The sequence below is a fragment of the Phoxinus phoxinus genome (assembly GCF_949152265.1).
Source record: "Phoxinus phoxinus genome assembly, chromosome: 19".
Taxonomy (NCBI): domain Eukaryota; kingdom Metazoa; phylum Chordata; class Actinopteri; order Cypriniformes; family Leuciscidae; genus Phoxinus; species Phoxinus phoxinus.
The window spans coordinates 18622185-18639228 of NC_136894.1; the positions used below are offsets into that span (position 1 = coordinate 18622185).

General features: G+C 39.7%; 1 protein-coding gene across 3 annotated transcripts in view; it reads right to left on the reverse strand.

The window, feature by feature from the left end:
• Positions 1-17044, reverse strand: part of ints8 (integrator complex subunit 8) — a 60261-nt gene that overhangs the window by 41034 nt on the left and 2183 nt on the right. For all 3 annotated transcript variants that reach the window (XM_079590622.1, XM_079590624.1, XM_079590623.1), the window contains exons 3-4: positions 13927-14101; positions 11714-11854 (exon numbers count right to left, since the gene is read on the reverse strand). In XM_079590622.1, coding sequence (XP_079446748.1) covers positions 11714-11854; positions 13927-14101 — 316 coding nt within the window. The remainder of the gene's footprint in view (positions 1-11713; positions 11855-13926; positions 14102-17044) is intronic.

Below are 17044 nucleotides of genomic sequence, written 5' to 3' on the forward strand. Positions count from 1 at the left end.
ACGGTGGAGGGGCTCAGTAGCGCCACCTTTAGTCAAAAATGGGGTATTAGTTTTACCTACAGTAACAAAAATCGGTATTTATATTTATCTCCCCGAGCCGGACAACTTTCTAATTTACAGTCATTAGCTCCGACCAACAGGAAGTCAGATATTTTGGTTTGAATGTGATTTGATGGGAATTTTGCCAGTCTCTCTCAGTGTCTGTGTGTGTGAGAGAGGAGGGGGGCTTTATTTTAACCCTTTCTCTGCTGTGTGGGACTTCTCGGGCACTTTTGGGGCCCTTAACGTGCTCGAAAACTCTTGAAACTTTGCACACAGGTCAGAACCTGCGGCCATCAGGGCCGGGCTGAAGCTGGTACCCGGGCGTGGCAGGGGAGCTCAACAGCGCCCCCTTGAACGTGGTCCGAAAAACTTGGTCCATATATCAAACACGTTTGCATGTAATAATATGAAACTCGGTACACATATAGATTTAATCGGGCCGAACAACTTTCGTGCTCTAAGTTTTACGCCAGTCCAACAGGAAGTCGGCTATTATGGGCTGTATGAAAATGCATGCCCCTGGAATTTGATATACTCGTCCAAGAAAAATTATCCTATCGCCACCAAACTCGGTCAGCATGAAGTCAAGACATTGAGGACGCTAAATTGCGGACGGATTTTTGATATCTCGAACGGTTTGGCCGTGGCGAGGAAACGAAGTCATGGCGAGAAAAGAAAAACACAATGTGTTATAACGTCTTCATACATTTATTGATCTTGATGAAACTTCAGCAGTGTGTTTGTTGTAAGAGGGCGATCACATGGATGTGACTATTGTGAGTCAAAGTTATAGCGCCACCAACTGGCAGCAGGAAGTGTGTTACTTTCAAGATACTTTTGACTAAAGTGGGTGGGTTATTTTTACCTACAGTCACAAAACTCGGTCTGTATATTGTGCTTATCGATCCGGACAACTTTCTCATTTACAGTCATTAGCTCCGACCAACAGGAAGTCAGATATTTTGGTTTGAATGTGGTTTTGTCTCTCTCTGACAGAGTTCCCCCTGCCATTCTCTGTGTGTGTGTGTGTGTGTGTGTGTGTGTGGGGAGGGACGGAGGGAGGGCACACACACAGACAACCCCCCCCTTTTCTGTGTGTGTTTGGAGGGGAGCAGAAAGACTCACACTGATGCAAGCTCTAAAGCAGACTTCTTCTCGACAGTCAAAGCGGGGTTACGTTATTGCCCGTCGTGCACAGGAACCCGAAAGGCAAAGGGGTGGCGGCTTTTTATATATATATATATATATATATATATATATATATATATATATATATATATAAATAAATAAATATAGCTGCAAGCAGCGATGGAGGGCCCAAGCCGGTGGCAGCGCCAGCCCGGTGCCTTTAGTGTAACTAAAGGCACCAGGGTGGCGGTGCCACCGGCTTGGGCCCGTAATCGCTGCTTGCAGCTATATTTATTATTATATTACTACCTTTTGGGCACTTTTGGGGCCCTTAACGTGCTCAAAAACTCTTGAAACTTTGCACAAATGTCAGAACCCGCGGCCATTAGAGCCGGACTGAAGCTGGTACCCGGGCGTGGCAGGGGGGCTCGACAGCGCCCCCTGGAACGGGGTCCGAAAACTTGGTCCATAAATCAAACACGCTTGCATGAAATAATATGAAACTCGGTACACTTATAGATCTCATCGGTTCATATATCCTTCATGCTCTGACTTTTTACCCCAGCCCAACAGGAAGTCGGCTATTTGGGGTAGTTAGAAAAACGCATTCAATGGAATTTAAAATACTCCTCCTAGACGATTCAACCTATCGCCACGAAACTCGGTGTGCATGAAGTCAAGACATTGAGGATGAAAAATTGCGAGGGGATTTTTGATATCTCGAACGGTTTGGCCGTGGCGAGGAAACGAATTTATGGCGAATATTGGAAACAGGAAGTGTGTTATAACTTCTGCATACATTAACTGATCTTGATGAAACGTCAGCAGTGTGTTCGCTGTAAGAGGCCGATCACATGGATGTGACTATTGTGAGTCAAAGTTATAGCGCCACCAACTGGCAGCAGGAAGCGTGTCACTTTCAAAATGCTTTGAATTCACCCTCTTATTTTTACCCGATTTGCTTCAAACTTCATCTGTATAATGTAAACACACGGCAGATGTAGACCTGTGAAAGGATTATTGATATCTTTAATACTGTCGCCATGGCAACGCTTTAAACTTTTATATTCTTTTTGGATGCATTTGAGGCTCTTAACATACTTCAAATTGCATGAAACTCAACATGCATATCACATTTATTGTCTAATAGACATGTGCGAAGTTTCAGAAACGGGCGTGGTAAGGGGCTCAGTAGCGCCACCTTTAGTCAAAAATGGGGTATTAGTTTTACCTACAGTAACCAAAATCGAAATCTATATTTATCTCCCCGAGCCGGACAACTTTCTAATTTACACTCATTAGCCCCGACCAACAGGAAGTCAGATATTTTGGTTTGAATGTGTACTTTTAGGAGCATTTTCCCTCTGCCCCTCTGCGTCTCTGTGTGTGTGTGTGTGTGAGGAGGGGGGCTAGTTTAGTTTAACCCTTTCTCTGCTGTGTGGGACTTCTCGGGCACTTTTGGGGCCCTTAACGTGCTCGAAAACTCTTGAAACTTTGCACACAGGTCAGAACCTGCGGCCATCAGGGCCGGCCTGAAGCTGGTACCCGGGCGTGGCAGGGGAGCTCAACAGCGCCCCCTTGAACGTGGTCCGAAAACTTGGTCCATATATCAAACACGTTTGCATGTAATAATATGAAACTCGGTACACATATAGATTTAATCGGGCCGAACAACTTTCGTGCTCTAAGTTTTACGCCAGTCCAACAGGTAGTAGGCTATTATGGGTTGTTTAAAAACGAATCCCCCTGGAATTTTATATACTCCTCCTAGAAAATTATTTCGATCGCCACCAATCTCGGTCAGCATGAAGTCAAGACATTGAGGATGCTAAATTGCGGACGGATTTTTGATATCTCGAACAGTTTGGCCGTGGCGAGGAAACGAATTTATGGCGAGAAAAGAGAAACACGATGTGTTATAACGTCTTCATACATTAACTGATCTTGATGAAACTTCAGTAGCGTGTTTTTTGTAAGAGGCCGATCACATGGATGTAACTAATGTGAGTCAAAGTTATAGCGCCACCAACTGGCAGCAGGAAGGGTGTTACTTTCAAGATGCTTTTGACTAAAGTGGGGGGGTTATTTTTACCTACAGTCACAAAACTCGGTATGTATTTTGTGCACATCGAGCCGGACAACTTTCTCATTTACAGTCATTAGCTCCGACCAACAGGAAGTCAGATATTTTGGTTTGAATGTGGTTTTGTCTCTCTCTGACAGAGTTCCCCCTGCCATTCTCTCTGTGTGTGTGTGTGTGTGTGTGTGTGTGTGTGTGTGTGTGTGTGTGTGTGTGTGTGTGTGTGTGTGTGTGTGTGTGTGTGTGTCCGTCTGTCTGTCTGACACCCCCCCCCGTGTGTGTCTGTGTGGGGAGGGGAGGGAGGGCACACACACAGACAGCCCCCCCTGTCTCTGTGTATGTGCGGAGGGGGGCAGAAAGACTATTAAAAATAGGTATATTGTGCCATCTAGTGTTTTATACTATGTATACATGTGTTTTTTCTTTTAAACAAGTGTTTTAAAGTACAGTAATTTCAATGAATATATATACCACACTTCATAGGAATTTTCAGTGTTGTGTACTTACAATGGCTGCTGATTTCATGTGTCCGTTAAGTCCATGAGACTGTAGGGTGTCTAATTTGTCATTTTACGTTTCAGAAGGGTGCTCAAGCATACTTTGTGGTTGATATGTGCCCTCGATGTGCACTTTTGCAGAACCCACACTGATGCAAGCTCTAAAGCAGATTCTTCTCGACAAACAAAGCGGAGTTACGATATTGCCCGTCGTGCACAGGAACCCTAAAGCCACCGGGGTGGCGGTTTTTATATATATATATATATATATATATATATATATATATATATATATATATATATAAATAAATATATATATATATATAAAAATAAATATATATATATATATATATATATATATATATATATATATATATATATATATATATAAATAAATATAGCTGCAAGCAGCGATGGAGGGCCCAAGCCGGTGGCACCGCCACCTCGGTGCCTTTAGTGCAACTAAAGGCACCGGGGTGGCGGTGCCACCGGCTTGGGCCCGTAATCGCTGCTTGCAGCTATATTTATTATTATTGTTCTTCAAGGGTTTGGGGGCTTTTGGGGCCCTTAACATACTCAAAAACTCTTGAAACTTTGCACACGGGTCAGAACCTGCGGCCATTAGAGCCGGACTGAAGCTGGTACCCGGGCGTGGCAGGTGGGCTCGACAGCGCCCCCTGGAACGGGGTCCGAAAACTTGGTCCATAAATCAAACACGCTTGCATGAAATAATATGAAACTCGGTACACTTATAGATCTCATCGGTTCATATATCCTTCGTGCTCTGACTTTTTACCCCAGCCCAACAGGAAGTCGGCTATTTGGGGTAGTTAGAAAAACGCATTCAATGGAATTTAAAATACTCCTCCTAGACGATTCAACCAATCGCCACGAAACTCGGTGTGCATGAAGTCAAGACATTGAGGATGAAAACTTGCGAGGGGATTTTTGATATCTCGAACGGTTTGGCCGTGGCGAGGAAACGAATTTATGGCGAATATTGGAAACAGGAAGTGTGTTATAACATCCTCATACATTAATTGATCTGGATGAAACTTCAGCAGTGTGTTCGCTGTAAGAGGCCGATCACATGGATATAACTAATGTGAGTCAAAGTTATAGCGCCACCAACTGGCAGCAGGAAGTGTGTTACTTTTGACAAAAGTGGGGGGGTTAGTTTTACCTACAGTCACAAAACTTGGTATGTATATTGTGCACATCGAGTCGGACAACTTTCTAATTTACAGTCATTAGCTCCGACCAACAGGAAGTCAGATATTTTGGTTTGAATGTGGTTTTGTCTCTCTCTGCCAGAGTTCCTCCTGCCATTCTGTGTGTGTGTGTGTGTGTGTGTGTGTGTGTGTGTGTGTGTGTGTGTGTGTGTGTGTGTGTGTGTGTGTGTGTGTGTGTGTGTGTGTGTGTCTCTCTGTGTGGGGAGGGGAGGCAGGGCACACACACAGACAGCTCCCCCTGTCTGTGTGTGTGGGGAGGGGGGCAGAAAGACTCTATTAAAAATAGGTATATTGTGCCATCTAGTGTTTTATACTATGTATACATGTGTTTTTTTTCTTTTAAACAAGTGTTTTAAAGTACAGTAATTTCAATGAATATATATATACCACACTTCATAGGAATTTTCGGTGTTGTGTACTTACAATGGCTGCTGATTTCATGTGTCCGTTAAGTCCATGAGACTGTAGGGTGTCTAATTTTTCATTTTAGGTTTCAGAAGGGTGTTCACGCATACTTTGTGGTTGATATGTGCCCTCGATGCGCACTTTTGCAGAACCCACACTGATACAAGCTCTAAAGCAGACTTCTTCTCGACAGTCAAAGCGGAGTTACGTTATTGCCCGTCGTGCACAGGAACCCTAAAGGCACCGGGGTGGCGGTTTATATATATATATATATATATATAAATAAATAAATATAGCTGCAAGCAGCGATGGAGGGCCCAAGCCGGTGGCACCGCCACCTCTGTGCCTTTAGTGCAACTAAAGGCACAGGGGTGGCGGTGCCACCGGCTTGGGCCCGTAATCGCTGCTTGCAGCTATATTTTTATCTTTGTTATTGAAAAATAAGAACAAAAATACACAGCATAATATACAAATGAAATAAACAGTGCTTTATTTTTTCAGCTAGGTGTATTTAACAGTAGCTTTTCAAGTAAAAATTGGTAAAAGTAAAGGGGGTGGAGTTGCAATGTACATTAAAACCTGTTAACCTTCACCAGAGCGAGGACGCTCTGAAGCGTTTTTTTTTTTAAATAGTTCAAAGTTACTATCAGATTTAATGTTATTACCTTGACAAACTATACATCATTAAAAATATATAAGTCTCACGTTTCAGTATTTGACCACTATTGTATTCTGAGAAACTTATAGTGACAGTTATGTCTTAATTTGTGTCAGGATTTATGTAATGAAAAAATGAGTCGATACCTTTAATATGAATTATGAGCGTCAGCTGCTCCATTCAGAAAAAAACTCCGGTGCTGTTGTCTTGAGAACGCGTGACAAAACAACGTTCCTCAGGGCTTTTGGCTCAAAAATGTGCAGATTTGGAGAAATATTGATATATTATCATAGGTTTACATCATATTTCTATAGACAGGAATAATATTTATTGAATTTATATCCAAATGCGTCGATGTATACATAAAGAGCGCTGGATACTCTGATGTACTGTGTTTTCAATCCATACAGCAGACTGAGGGCGCCATTTGCACAGTTTTTTTCAAATATGGAAGCTCACGAAGAAGAAATAACCTGTGACCTTCCAGGACGTCACTGACATAAACATAGCTATAGCTTCAGAGATCGCTATAACATGCAGATAAAGATGTTTTGAAGACAATAAACATGATTGCAATGATATTTGATTTACCTGTGTTCTTCGAGCCATGTCAGGTATTTTTATAATAATAGATTATATGTATAATGTAATGCTAATCGGTATAGACTTTACAATAGTGCAGAATAATATCAAATCATATATTTTCTGTCTGATTTTCTTTTCTGAAGCCAAATAAGCTCATATAAGATTATTTAAAACACTCGACTTGCACTATAAAGTAAGTTTGGAGCACAAAAAGGGTTTTAATCTCATAAATTGTCGTGTATTGATGGTGTGCTAAGCTAACATGCTTAGCTAGCTCTCTAGTTGCACCTGCCATCTAGCTGTTATTTTTTATGATTTTTTTTCTAAATCGGAATGCTTACTGAAATATTTCTTTATTTAAGAAAGGCATTTGATACAGTTTCAAATGTGAAGTGAAGATTATGAAAGAAATTAGGGGGTGAAACACCGTGATTAGCCAGTCGTTAGCGATTATAATGGAGACAAAGGAAAAGAATATTTATGGCCATAAGCAGGCTGGAAAGGTGTAAATGTGTGCAGGAGAGAGTGACACTGAATGGGGCTCGTTTGCACCACAAAACAATAGAGACAATAGACTGAATAGATGCTAATAGATGACAATAAACACAAGTTTGCATTTTAGAGTCAATTCAAAATAAAGTCATTTGAGATGATCTTGAAAAACATTTAACAAAATACAGAGTTTTAGACTTATCACCTTCAAATTTTAAATATAACATGGTCAGACATGTGTCTTTAGCTGGAGTGCATTTCTAGAGTGCTGACGGGCCAACTTCAATTTAATTTTCATGAAGATGTTTCATAAAAATAAATGTCTAATAACTTACACAACTTTGAAGCTATTCATAATTTTTTTTTCATTATGACAATAATTCATTCTACATTTCCAATAAAGTGCCAGGTGTCAGCTTTCAAATGAGACCGTACTTGAGCTTTTAGGACAAAGGGTCAATTAATTGAATCTTTTTTAGGTTGGGTATGCTATTTCTGGGGATTTTTCAAAAGTGGCGCTGAAGGCTAACAGGTTAAATCAAACTATCATGATGCAACTGTTCTTAAATCAGTCTCTCTCCCTAAACAGTTTGACTTATTGGCCATCGACCTGGAATATGGAAAGGATTGTCATCTATGTATAGTAGGTTGTTATAGACCAACAGCAGCTATCAGTGATGCTCTCACCTCACTGTCAGCTGTCCTAACTGACCTACTTTCTAAATATCTTGTATTATTGGGTGATTTGAATTGGAATTGGCTGACCTCAAATTCAGATCAGTTCAAAGCATATTGTGATTCTGTGAATTTCACTCAACTCATTGAATCACCAACACGGCCAAATCATAAGAACCCAAGCAAGTCCACTTTAATAGATCTTATATTAACAAATAATAAACCCCATAAATACACCTATACAGGGGGTTTTCCTGATGATGTCAGTGATCATTGCACTATAGCTGTTATAAGAAATTGTAAAATTCCCAAAGTAAAACCTAGAATTATTACAAAAAGGAACTTTAAATTGTTTGATATTCAGGGGTTTCTACACGAGTTGTTTACATCTGACTGGGACAGACTGTTTTTATTACCTGATGTGTCCATTGCATGGCAGTATTTTCACACTTTATTCTTGAAGATTGTGAATAGACATGCACCTGTTAGGATTTTCAGAGTAAAAGGCCGCGATAATCCATGGTTTTCAAATGAATTATCTGAACTCCTTCATGAAAGAAATTTGGCTTGGGCCATTGCGAGGAATTCAGATACAGAAAGAGACTGGGTAGCATTTAGAGTATTGAGAAACAAATGCACAGCTCTTGTACGCAGATCTAAATCTGAATACTATTTAAAATAAACCTCACAAAATCTGAATAATCCTATAAAATTTTGGAAAACCATCAAATCACTTTCTCCCTCCACATTATCTAATGATTCTCCTTTTTTTTAATAAAAGATATTCTCATTAATAATAAGACGGATATGGTAAATATTTTTAATAAGCACTTTATTTCTTCAAGTTCTATTTTTAAAGAAATTCCTGTGAGTGTTATACCAAATCCATCTCTTCTGAGAGAAGATAGTCCGACTTTTAATTTTTCTCCAATCTCAAGAAGTGAGGTCTTAAAAGGTTTAAAAAATGTAGACGTCAAGAAGTCTGCAGGGCCTGATGAAATTGAGCCATATTTTTTTTAATTAGCTGCCGAGATCATTGCTGGCCCATTAGCTTATATTTTTAATTTATCATTGGAACAGAATATTGTTCCTGATGTTTTGAAATCTGCTCTGGTTGTACCCCTGCTAAAAGGCGGTGATCCAACCATTTTAAATAATTATAGACCGATTTCGAAGCTATCAGCTGTGGCTAAAATTAGCTAAAGGAATTTTTAATTAACAATAGTATTTTATCTAGGTTTCAGTCCGGTTTCAGAAAAAATATCATAGTACAGTAACTGCTACTATGAAAGTTTTAAATGACATTACCTGCGCCCTAGATACTGGAAGATCATGTGCTGCAATGTTTATTGATTTGACTAAAGCTTTCAATACGGTCAATCATGGTATTCTTTTGTCGCGTTTACATTGTATTGGTCTTTCTGAAACCGCATTAGGGTGGATCAGGAACTATTTAAAGAATAGGTGTCAAAGAGTGCAAATTAAGGGGTCTCTTTCTGATAAGCTCACCATTGAATCTGGTGTGCCACAGGGGTCCATTTTGGGTCCCCTGTTGTTCACATTATATATTAACAATCTTGGTGATAATCTATCAGACGCAAGTATTCATTTATATGCCGACGATACCATTATCTATTGTTTTGCACCTTCTATTGATAATTAGTCCTGAATGATAAGAAAACAAAATACATGGTCTTTTCTAGGAAACACAAGACTGATTCTTCTCCACCACCTCTTTACACTCTGCAGGGTAACTCTATAGAACTGGTCTCCTCTTACAAATCTCTAGGGTTTGTGTTGGAAGAGGACTTATCATTCAAGTTACATGTTAAACAACTGCTGTCTAAGTTAAGGTTACAGCTGGGGTTTTATTTTCGGAATAGTGCATGTTTTTCACAGTCAGCCAAGAGAAAGTTGGTGGAATCTACCTTCTTACCTATCTTAGATTATGGAGATGTTTTTTTACAGAAATACCACTAAAGCTCTCTTACAATCAGTAGATTCTGTTTATCACTCTGCTCTAAGATTTATAACTTGCACAAAATATCACACTCATCACTGTGCACTGTATGAAATGGTAGGTTGGCCTTCACTTCACATAAGAAGGTACAAGCACTGGCTCATACTTGTATACAAGGCATTAGTCGGCCAGCTTCCTCAATATATGAATGGCTTAATAACTTTTAATAGTCAAGGGTATAATCTACGTTCAAGTAGATATATTCTTTTAAATGTTCCTTTAATGAAGACAGAGTTTGGAAAAACTGCTTTTATTTATAGCGCATCAGCTGCCTGGAATGAGATCCAAAGTTAATTGAAACTTGATGTACTTATTTCAATTAATGAGTTCAAGTTACATCTAAACAAATTATTCAAATCTGTCTGCACTTGCTCTTAACGTTTAATCTTGTTTTATTGTTGTATATGTGTGTGTGTTGTGTAATTTGTTTTATGTAGTTATGTATATTGTGTGCTGCTACCTTGGCCAGGGCTCACTTGTAAATGAGATATTTATCTCAATGTGATTATTTCCCTGGTTAAATAAAGGTTTAATAAAAATAAAAAGTAAGAAATTGAATGAACAAATAAAACACTACAGACTTCACTGTATAAATTATACATTGATTCTTATTAAATCTACTGTATTAAAGTTCTTAATTCAAGAGCAGTGACTAATGTTAATGAAACAACAAAAGACAGAGAAAATCAAAGGGATAGTTCCCCCAAAAACAAAAATTCTCTCATCATTTACTCTCTCAAGCTGTTTTAAACCTGAATGAGTTTCATTCTTCTGTTGAAAATAAAAGTTATTTTGAACAATGTGGGTAACCAAACAGGTGCTGGTCCCCATTGACTGCCATAGTAGGAAAACAATACACTATGGAAGTCACTGGGGACCAGTAACTGTTTGGTTACCCACATTCTTCTAAATATCTTCTTTTGTGTTCAGCACAACAAATAAATGAATACAGGTTTGGAACAACAGAGTGAGTAAATAAAGACAATTTATTAAGAACTAGGAACAAGCTGCAGTAAGTTTACTATTAGGCTGCTGTCACTTTAAGTCCTGCATGTAACTAATATACAGACATGCATCCAATTTTCTCTCAAATGTTTACTTTGCTTACACTTTAGACATACCGGTAAGCAAAAGTGTAGTAAGAGCAATAAGACTCGAAAGATAACTAAGTCCAGTAATCAGGCGCTGTTTGCCAGTGTATGCGCTCAGAAAAGCACACGTTAAAACAGCGCATCAGCACATGAATTAAATGTTTAACCAGCAAGGCTTTAAAGCACATGCAAATGATTTTGTGAATTGCAGTGTTTTGTGAGTGTAACTCTACTTTTGCATTAACATGTGATGTGAATGTAAGTCGCTTTGTACAATATGTTGAGGTGGAGGCGCCAGAACTGCAGCTGATAAAATCTATAGCACAATACTATGATATTTCTTCAAAAGCAGATCATGGAGACATTTGAATCTTCCACGATCAAAAATCGTGATCACACCCCTAGTTTCAATCATATATTTTATAAATTAATATTGATTTCTGACTATACATTACTGACCTGTTAATAATTAATATTATGTTCATTTATTACTGACTTATTGCTAAGAGCAACATGGAACTATAAATATAAGCCGTTTCATTTCGAAGGCTGCGTATTCATCATGGAGAATGTCAGGAAAAACAAACTTGACTATTGTGACGCATGCTCTTAAAACGTAAATTACGGTCATCTTCTCCTTTACTTTGGAATGTAATGGTAACTTTTCTGAAAATAAACAGCCTCAATGATGTTCATGGCCGATAAATGCGACCTCCAAGGAAGCCTTCGAAGTGAAACGCAGCCATACATTATAAATAGTTACCTAACCCTGCCTAAGCTGTGACATACAAATAAACGCCATACTGACCATCTGTTGTAGATGAGCACGGCCATAGCTGTGGTGGGCGGCAGGGTGGACAAGTCCAGATCCACATGTTTAACTCCAGGAGGAACACGACTGACACACAGAAGCTCATTCAATAACATATTGAGTACAGGAATGGTCAAACTGTGATTCAAACAGAAAGACAAAACAAGACACATTATTATTTTACCATTTGATATCAATGTCCAACACAATCTTTAAAAAATGTTAAAGGGGTCATATGATGCTATTATTATTTATTGGGTGTAATAGAATATGTGAACATGCTTTAATGTTCAAAAAACATATTTTTCACATACTGTCTGTCTGAAACACTTCTACAAAGGGTGCTTCTCAATATCCCTCCTCGTTTCCTCGCTCCTCCGTCACCATCCTATGACCCGGAAACCGATCGAGCTCAGCCATCTTGTAGGACATCTCAACTCTCTAATTGCACCGTGAGGAGTGAGGAGGCTTCCTGAGTCATGAGCGAGGATACACAGATGTATCCTTTGCAGAAGTGTTTTATCAACTAAACTTGCCGTACGTGTAAATTCTCCTCCCCCTTCACATCTGCACCAAGTGCTAACCATGGCAGAAATTACAAGCACTTAAATGTGAGTATTACGCATGAAATTATTGTAAATGTGGGTTATAAGTCTGACAGTGCCTTTAATTTCAATGTATAACGTACTTTTCAGCAAAGTTAATTATGTTTATTTACGTCTCTTTATTTTAATGGCTTATTGCTTTTACATTTTAAATGAATGCCTCTTATATTGGTTAATAGATAATAACTTTAATGTAGGCCTGTAGTTAATTTGTTTTGATGTGTTGATTACACAGTATATTTGTAGTTAATGCCTGCAGGGTTTATTTTGCAACACATTAACATTTCAAACTGCTTCCCTGTGGTGTATGTCAAACTACAACTACTATAATGGGACAGTTGCAGAATTATATCAAAACACAAGAAAATTAAAGAAAATTAAACTAATACTATACTACAAATAAAAAACCGTTAATAACTGGGAATAATTCATTGATGATAACTGTTCATATAAAAAAATAGACAATTGTGTTATTTTGTTACAATATAAATAATTATCTCTAATGTTGAAGAATCCCGACGTGCAAGCTAAATACAGTGGTGTAGAGTCATAATTACGTGACAATGCTTTGAAGTGATGCTAAAAGGAGTGAGGATTTATAATTTCACTTGATTCAATTCCTATGGGGAAAGGAAGCGAGAAAGGAAAGGGGGATACACAAATAAGAATTGAGAAGCACCCAAAGTCTCTCCTTCGGAAAGTCCAGAGTGCTCTGATTGGCCAGCTGGCCCAGTGGGTCGTGATTGGTCAAAAACCTCAAGCGTGTGTAAGAAACGTAACACCACTTAACAAACGCAATCTTCAGCTTCCAAGGCTTCAAAAGCAACTGTAAACACAAAGTAATGATGTTGTCTGTGTTGTTCCCGCCAGTATCAGTTCGAACCAGAATAAGATTCTGAAAATGCGGTTGATCAAGCAGATCGCTCGGAAAACATTTTGCAAGCACGACTTCAGCAGAAAGTTGCTAAGTTTTTATTTTGTAACTCTCTTACCTTTCAGATACAATGTTATAACAGTTTAGTTTGTCTTCTTCACTGTAACAACTTTATGTCCTTAACTGACAACATAAAATTCAGTTTAAAAAACATACTAAAGTGTATATACCGGTATTTCTAATTAAGAGAAAATGTGCAGCAGCTGCGTAAAATGCACTGAACACAAGCTAACTTTTGGGTTGCACTGCTCAGGAACAGAAATATAAATAAATCTTAACCACTGGTTCCTAAATTCATCCATTTTCGCAAAGCCAAACAAAGGGGTTTTGCTTATGCATTGAAACACACAGTGCCTCCTCAACATGGTGACAACACTACAATTCACTGAAGCCGTCTTTCTGTATGTATAGCTTTGGGTGGGCATTATACTAATATTTTGCATTGTGGAAGACATTTGAGGAAGTAATATTTGGACTTCGATCAAGGCTTATTGGCAGGTCTGGAGAAGTAACTTTGCAGATCTTATACACACACAAACAGATACATTACACACAAAAGCATCATATGACCCTTTAAGAAAATGTAAGTGGAAATCACGGTCTCAATGGCTAAAGGACTGCTATGTGGATGGCTGTTCTAAATGTGTAAACTTGCTATAAACTTCACTCACCCTTTCTCCAGTATGTTCAGGTCCCATCTCAGGTGGGCGGCAACCTTAAGTGCCATTAGCTTCAGTGTGCGGTTCCTCCGGTTGTCCACTGGTGGCTGGACCTGGTTCTGCTCATTCACAGATGGCTTGGAGGCTTGCTCAAGAAACTGAATGATGAGCTGAACAGGAGATGGATCTGTGGAAAACATACAATTCAATTCTGAATCTTATGTTAGGAAACTAAGGTTATCTGAACGTTATTCTTTGTTGACATGAGGACCTGTGGAAACTGTCAACATAAAAGAGCATTTGCAGCTAATTTTACTTTTCTTGTATTTTGACACGATGTATCCAAGTACCGGTAAAACAGCACATTCAATAACTTAAAGGCAGGACTTGATTTTTTTTTCAATGCAGAATAGATTTGGATGGTGAAAAAGTGGACTGTTTATGACATATAGTTGCAGGGAAGGGGCTTAAAACTAATTTGGCATCAGCTGAAACATTAAAGGGATACTTCACCGATTAGCATTAAGCTTTGTATCAGTAGAAAACCTGTAGTATTTTCGAATTGCCATGCTTCCCTGCCTCAGACGAGAGATTTATGTATTTTTGTTTAGAAAAAAAATCTTCCTATGATGCAAAAATCGTCATTTTGCGTCATCGGAGTATTTTCTGGCCAGAGGCTAAAAATTACAGCCAGTAGTAGGAGCTAGTTTCTCATGTTTTCAACCCGCCCATAGTGGCTGGGATCTCACTCACAGAATGTACAAACAGTGTCAGCCATCTTTTTTTTCTTTTTTCAACAGGCTCTTGCTCTGTGGAGAAAGCTGAGTAGTAGGGTGACCATACGTCCTCTTTTTCCTGGACATGTCCAGAGGCCAGGATTGTCCGGGCTCTTCCTCCCGACCACCAAGCAGGTCTTGCTCCTCTGCTGCAGCAGCTGCTCAGGTGTTGTGCCGAATTTCAACCCCCGCCAAATGATTACACCCCTAGCATTGGTAGGTTTAGGATTAGTTGTGGGAGAGGGGTTAGGATTAAGGGTGGGGTTAGGATTAGGCAATCAGGTACTGACTTCAACGAGGGGGGTAATAATTTGGCAGGGGGTCGAAATTCGGCACAACACCGGCCGCCTCCCGCTCCCCCACCATCCGCAACTGCTCCCGCTGCACTGCGGCCCGCACAGGCAGCCACAAGCATCGGACCCGCGCACTAGACCTCGAGATCGCCCAAAATGTCCGGGACTCGGCTCCTGCTTTCCACAGTCGCCATTCACTACGCCTATATTATTACAATATTTGACACGGACACATACGTGCCAGCTTTGCAGGTTATGCATTCTGCTTCACACAGAGACAAATACGCAGGAAATTTTCTTAGCAATGCTAAAGACGCACATCATCCGATCACTTGTGTAGTGTTCATGTAAACACTACATTCAGATTCACCAATCGGAATAAATTCAGTCCGATTGAAACAAAAGGTGTGCATGTAAACATAATGGTGACCGCAGAAACCAAAAGCCGAACATCCAGGCAAATCCGACGCTCGCACGAGCCGCGACACAGCGAGGAACAGCCGTGGACGATGGAGAAACAAGAGGTGGCCGGAGCAGCCGCTGCAGCAGAGGAGCGAGGCCCGCTCGGCGGTGAGGAGGAAGAGACTCGGCACAGAAATGTACGATAAAATGGTCTCTTTTCAGTTTCGAGTCAACTAGTAACCTATTTGTATCAAGTGTCAATTCTTTCGATACTGGCCGGATAACCGGTAGGCGCGGCCTCGTAGGGCAATGAAGCAAGTGCATTCTGGGAGTTGTTGTCTTTCATCCACATGAGCCAAAAATAAATTTTCTGGCTTTTCTCAGTCTAGAAGGCACCAACTTTTCTACTACATCCATGACCCAATTTAAATACACATTAATCTTTCCAGCGGTGAAGTATCCCTTTAAGCATTAGCAGACATGAAGACAAGTTAACAAGCTGACCAAACAGTGTGACATACAGTGACATAATATGCAATCTCCTTCGAACAACAGAGAATTTCTTTGTCTTCCCGACATTGAGCTTTACATTGTCCTGCCACGGTTTCATAAAATGAACCGAACCGATTTTACACTTCTCATGGTAAAATATAAGATCTCTAACATAGTGTTTTATGACAGTGCATTGGCAAAGTATCTTTCAATCGAACTATAATCAAAATAGGAATATAGCATTGGGCGCTTATCAATTCCCAAAAGGCTGCCATTTAATTAAAGGGACAGTTCACCCAAAACTGATGTCGTTAATTACTCACCCTCAAGTCGTTCCAAACCCGTAAGACTTTCGTTCATCTTCAAAACACAGCTGAAGATCTTTATGATTAAATCTGAGAGCTTTCTGTCCCTCGATTGACAGCTATGCAACTGAAACTTTGCGCTTAAAAAAGTTCAGAAAGAGATCGTAAAACCATATTAATTGAGTTTTCTCAGTTTAGTCCAAAATTTCCGGAAGAGACTCAATCGCTTTATATGATGAACATTGAATTTAGGCTTTTATACACATGAATATTCATAAACTCACACATCAGTTGAAGTAAACCAACGGAAGCTCAAGCATGTTCGCTTGGCATGCAAGAACCATTGAGGATCATTCTCATGTTACGCAGCACTTTTGAGCTTCAGCAAGAACCAATGAGGTTCATTCTCGTGTTACGCAGCACTTTTGAGCTTCAGCAAGAACCAATGAGGTTCATTCTCGTGTTACGCAGCACTTTTGAGCTTCAGCAAGAACCAATGAGGTTCATTCTCATGTTACGCAGCACTTTTGAGCTTCAGCAAGAACCAATGAGGTTCATTCTCATGTTACGCAGCACTTTTGAGCTTCAGCAAGAACCAATGAGGTTCATTCTCATGTTACGCAGCACTTTTGAGCTTCAGCAAGAACCAATGAGGTTCATTCTCGTGTTATGCAGCACTTTTGAGCTTCAGCAAGAACCAATGAGGTTCATTCTCGTGTTACGCAGAACTTTTGAGCTTCAGCAAGAACCAATGAGGTTCATTCTCGTGTTACGCAGCACTTTTGAGCTTCAGCAAGAACCAATGAGGTTCATCCTCGTATTACGCAGCCCTTTTGAGCTTCAGCAAGAACCAATGAGGTTC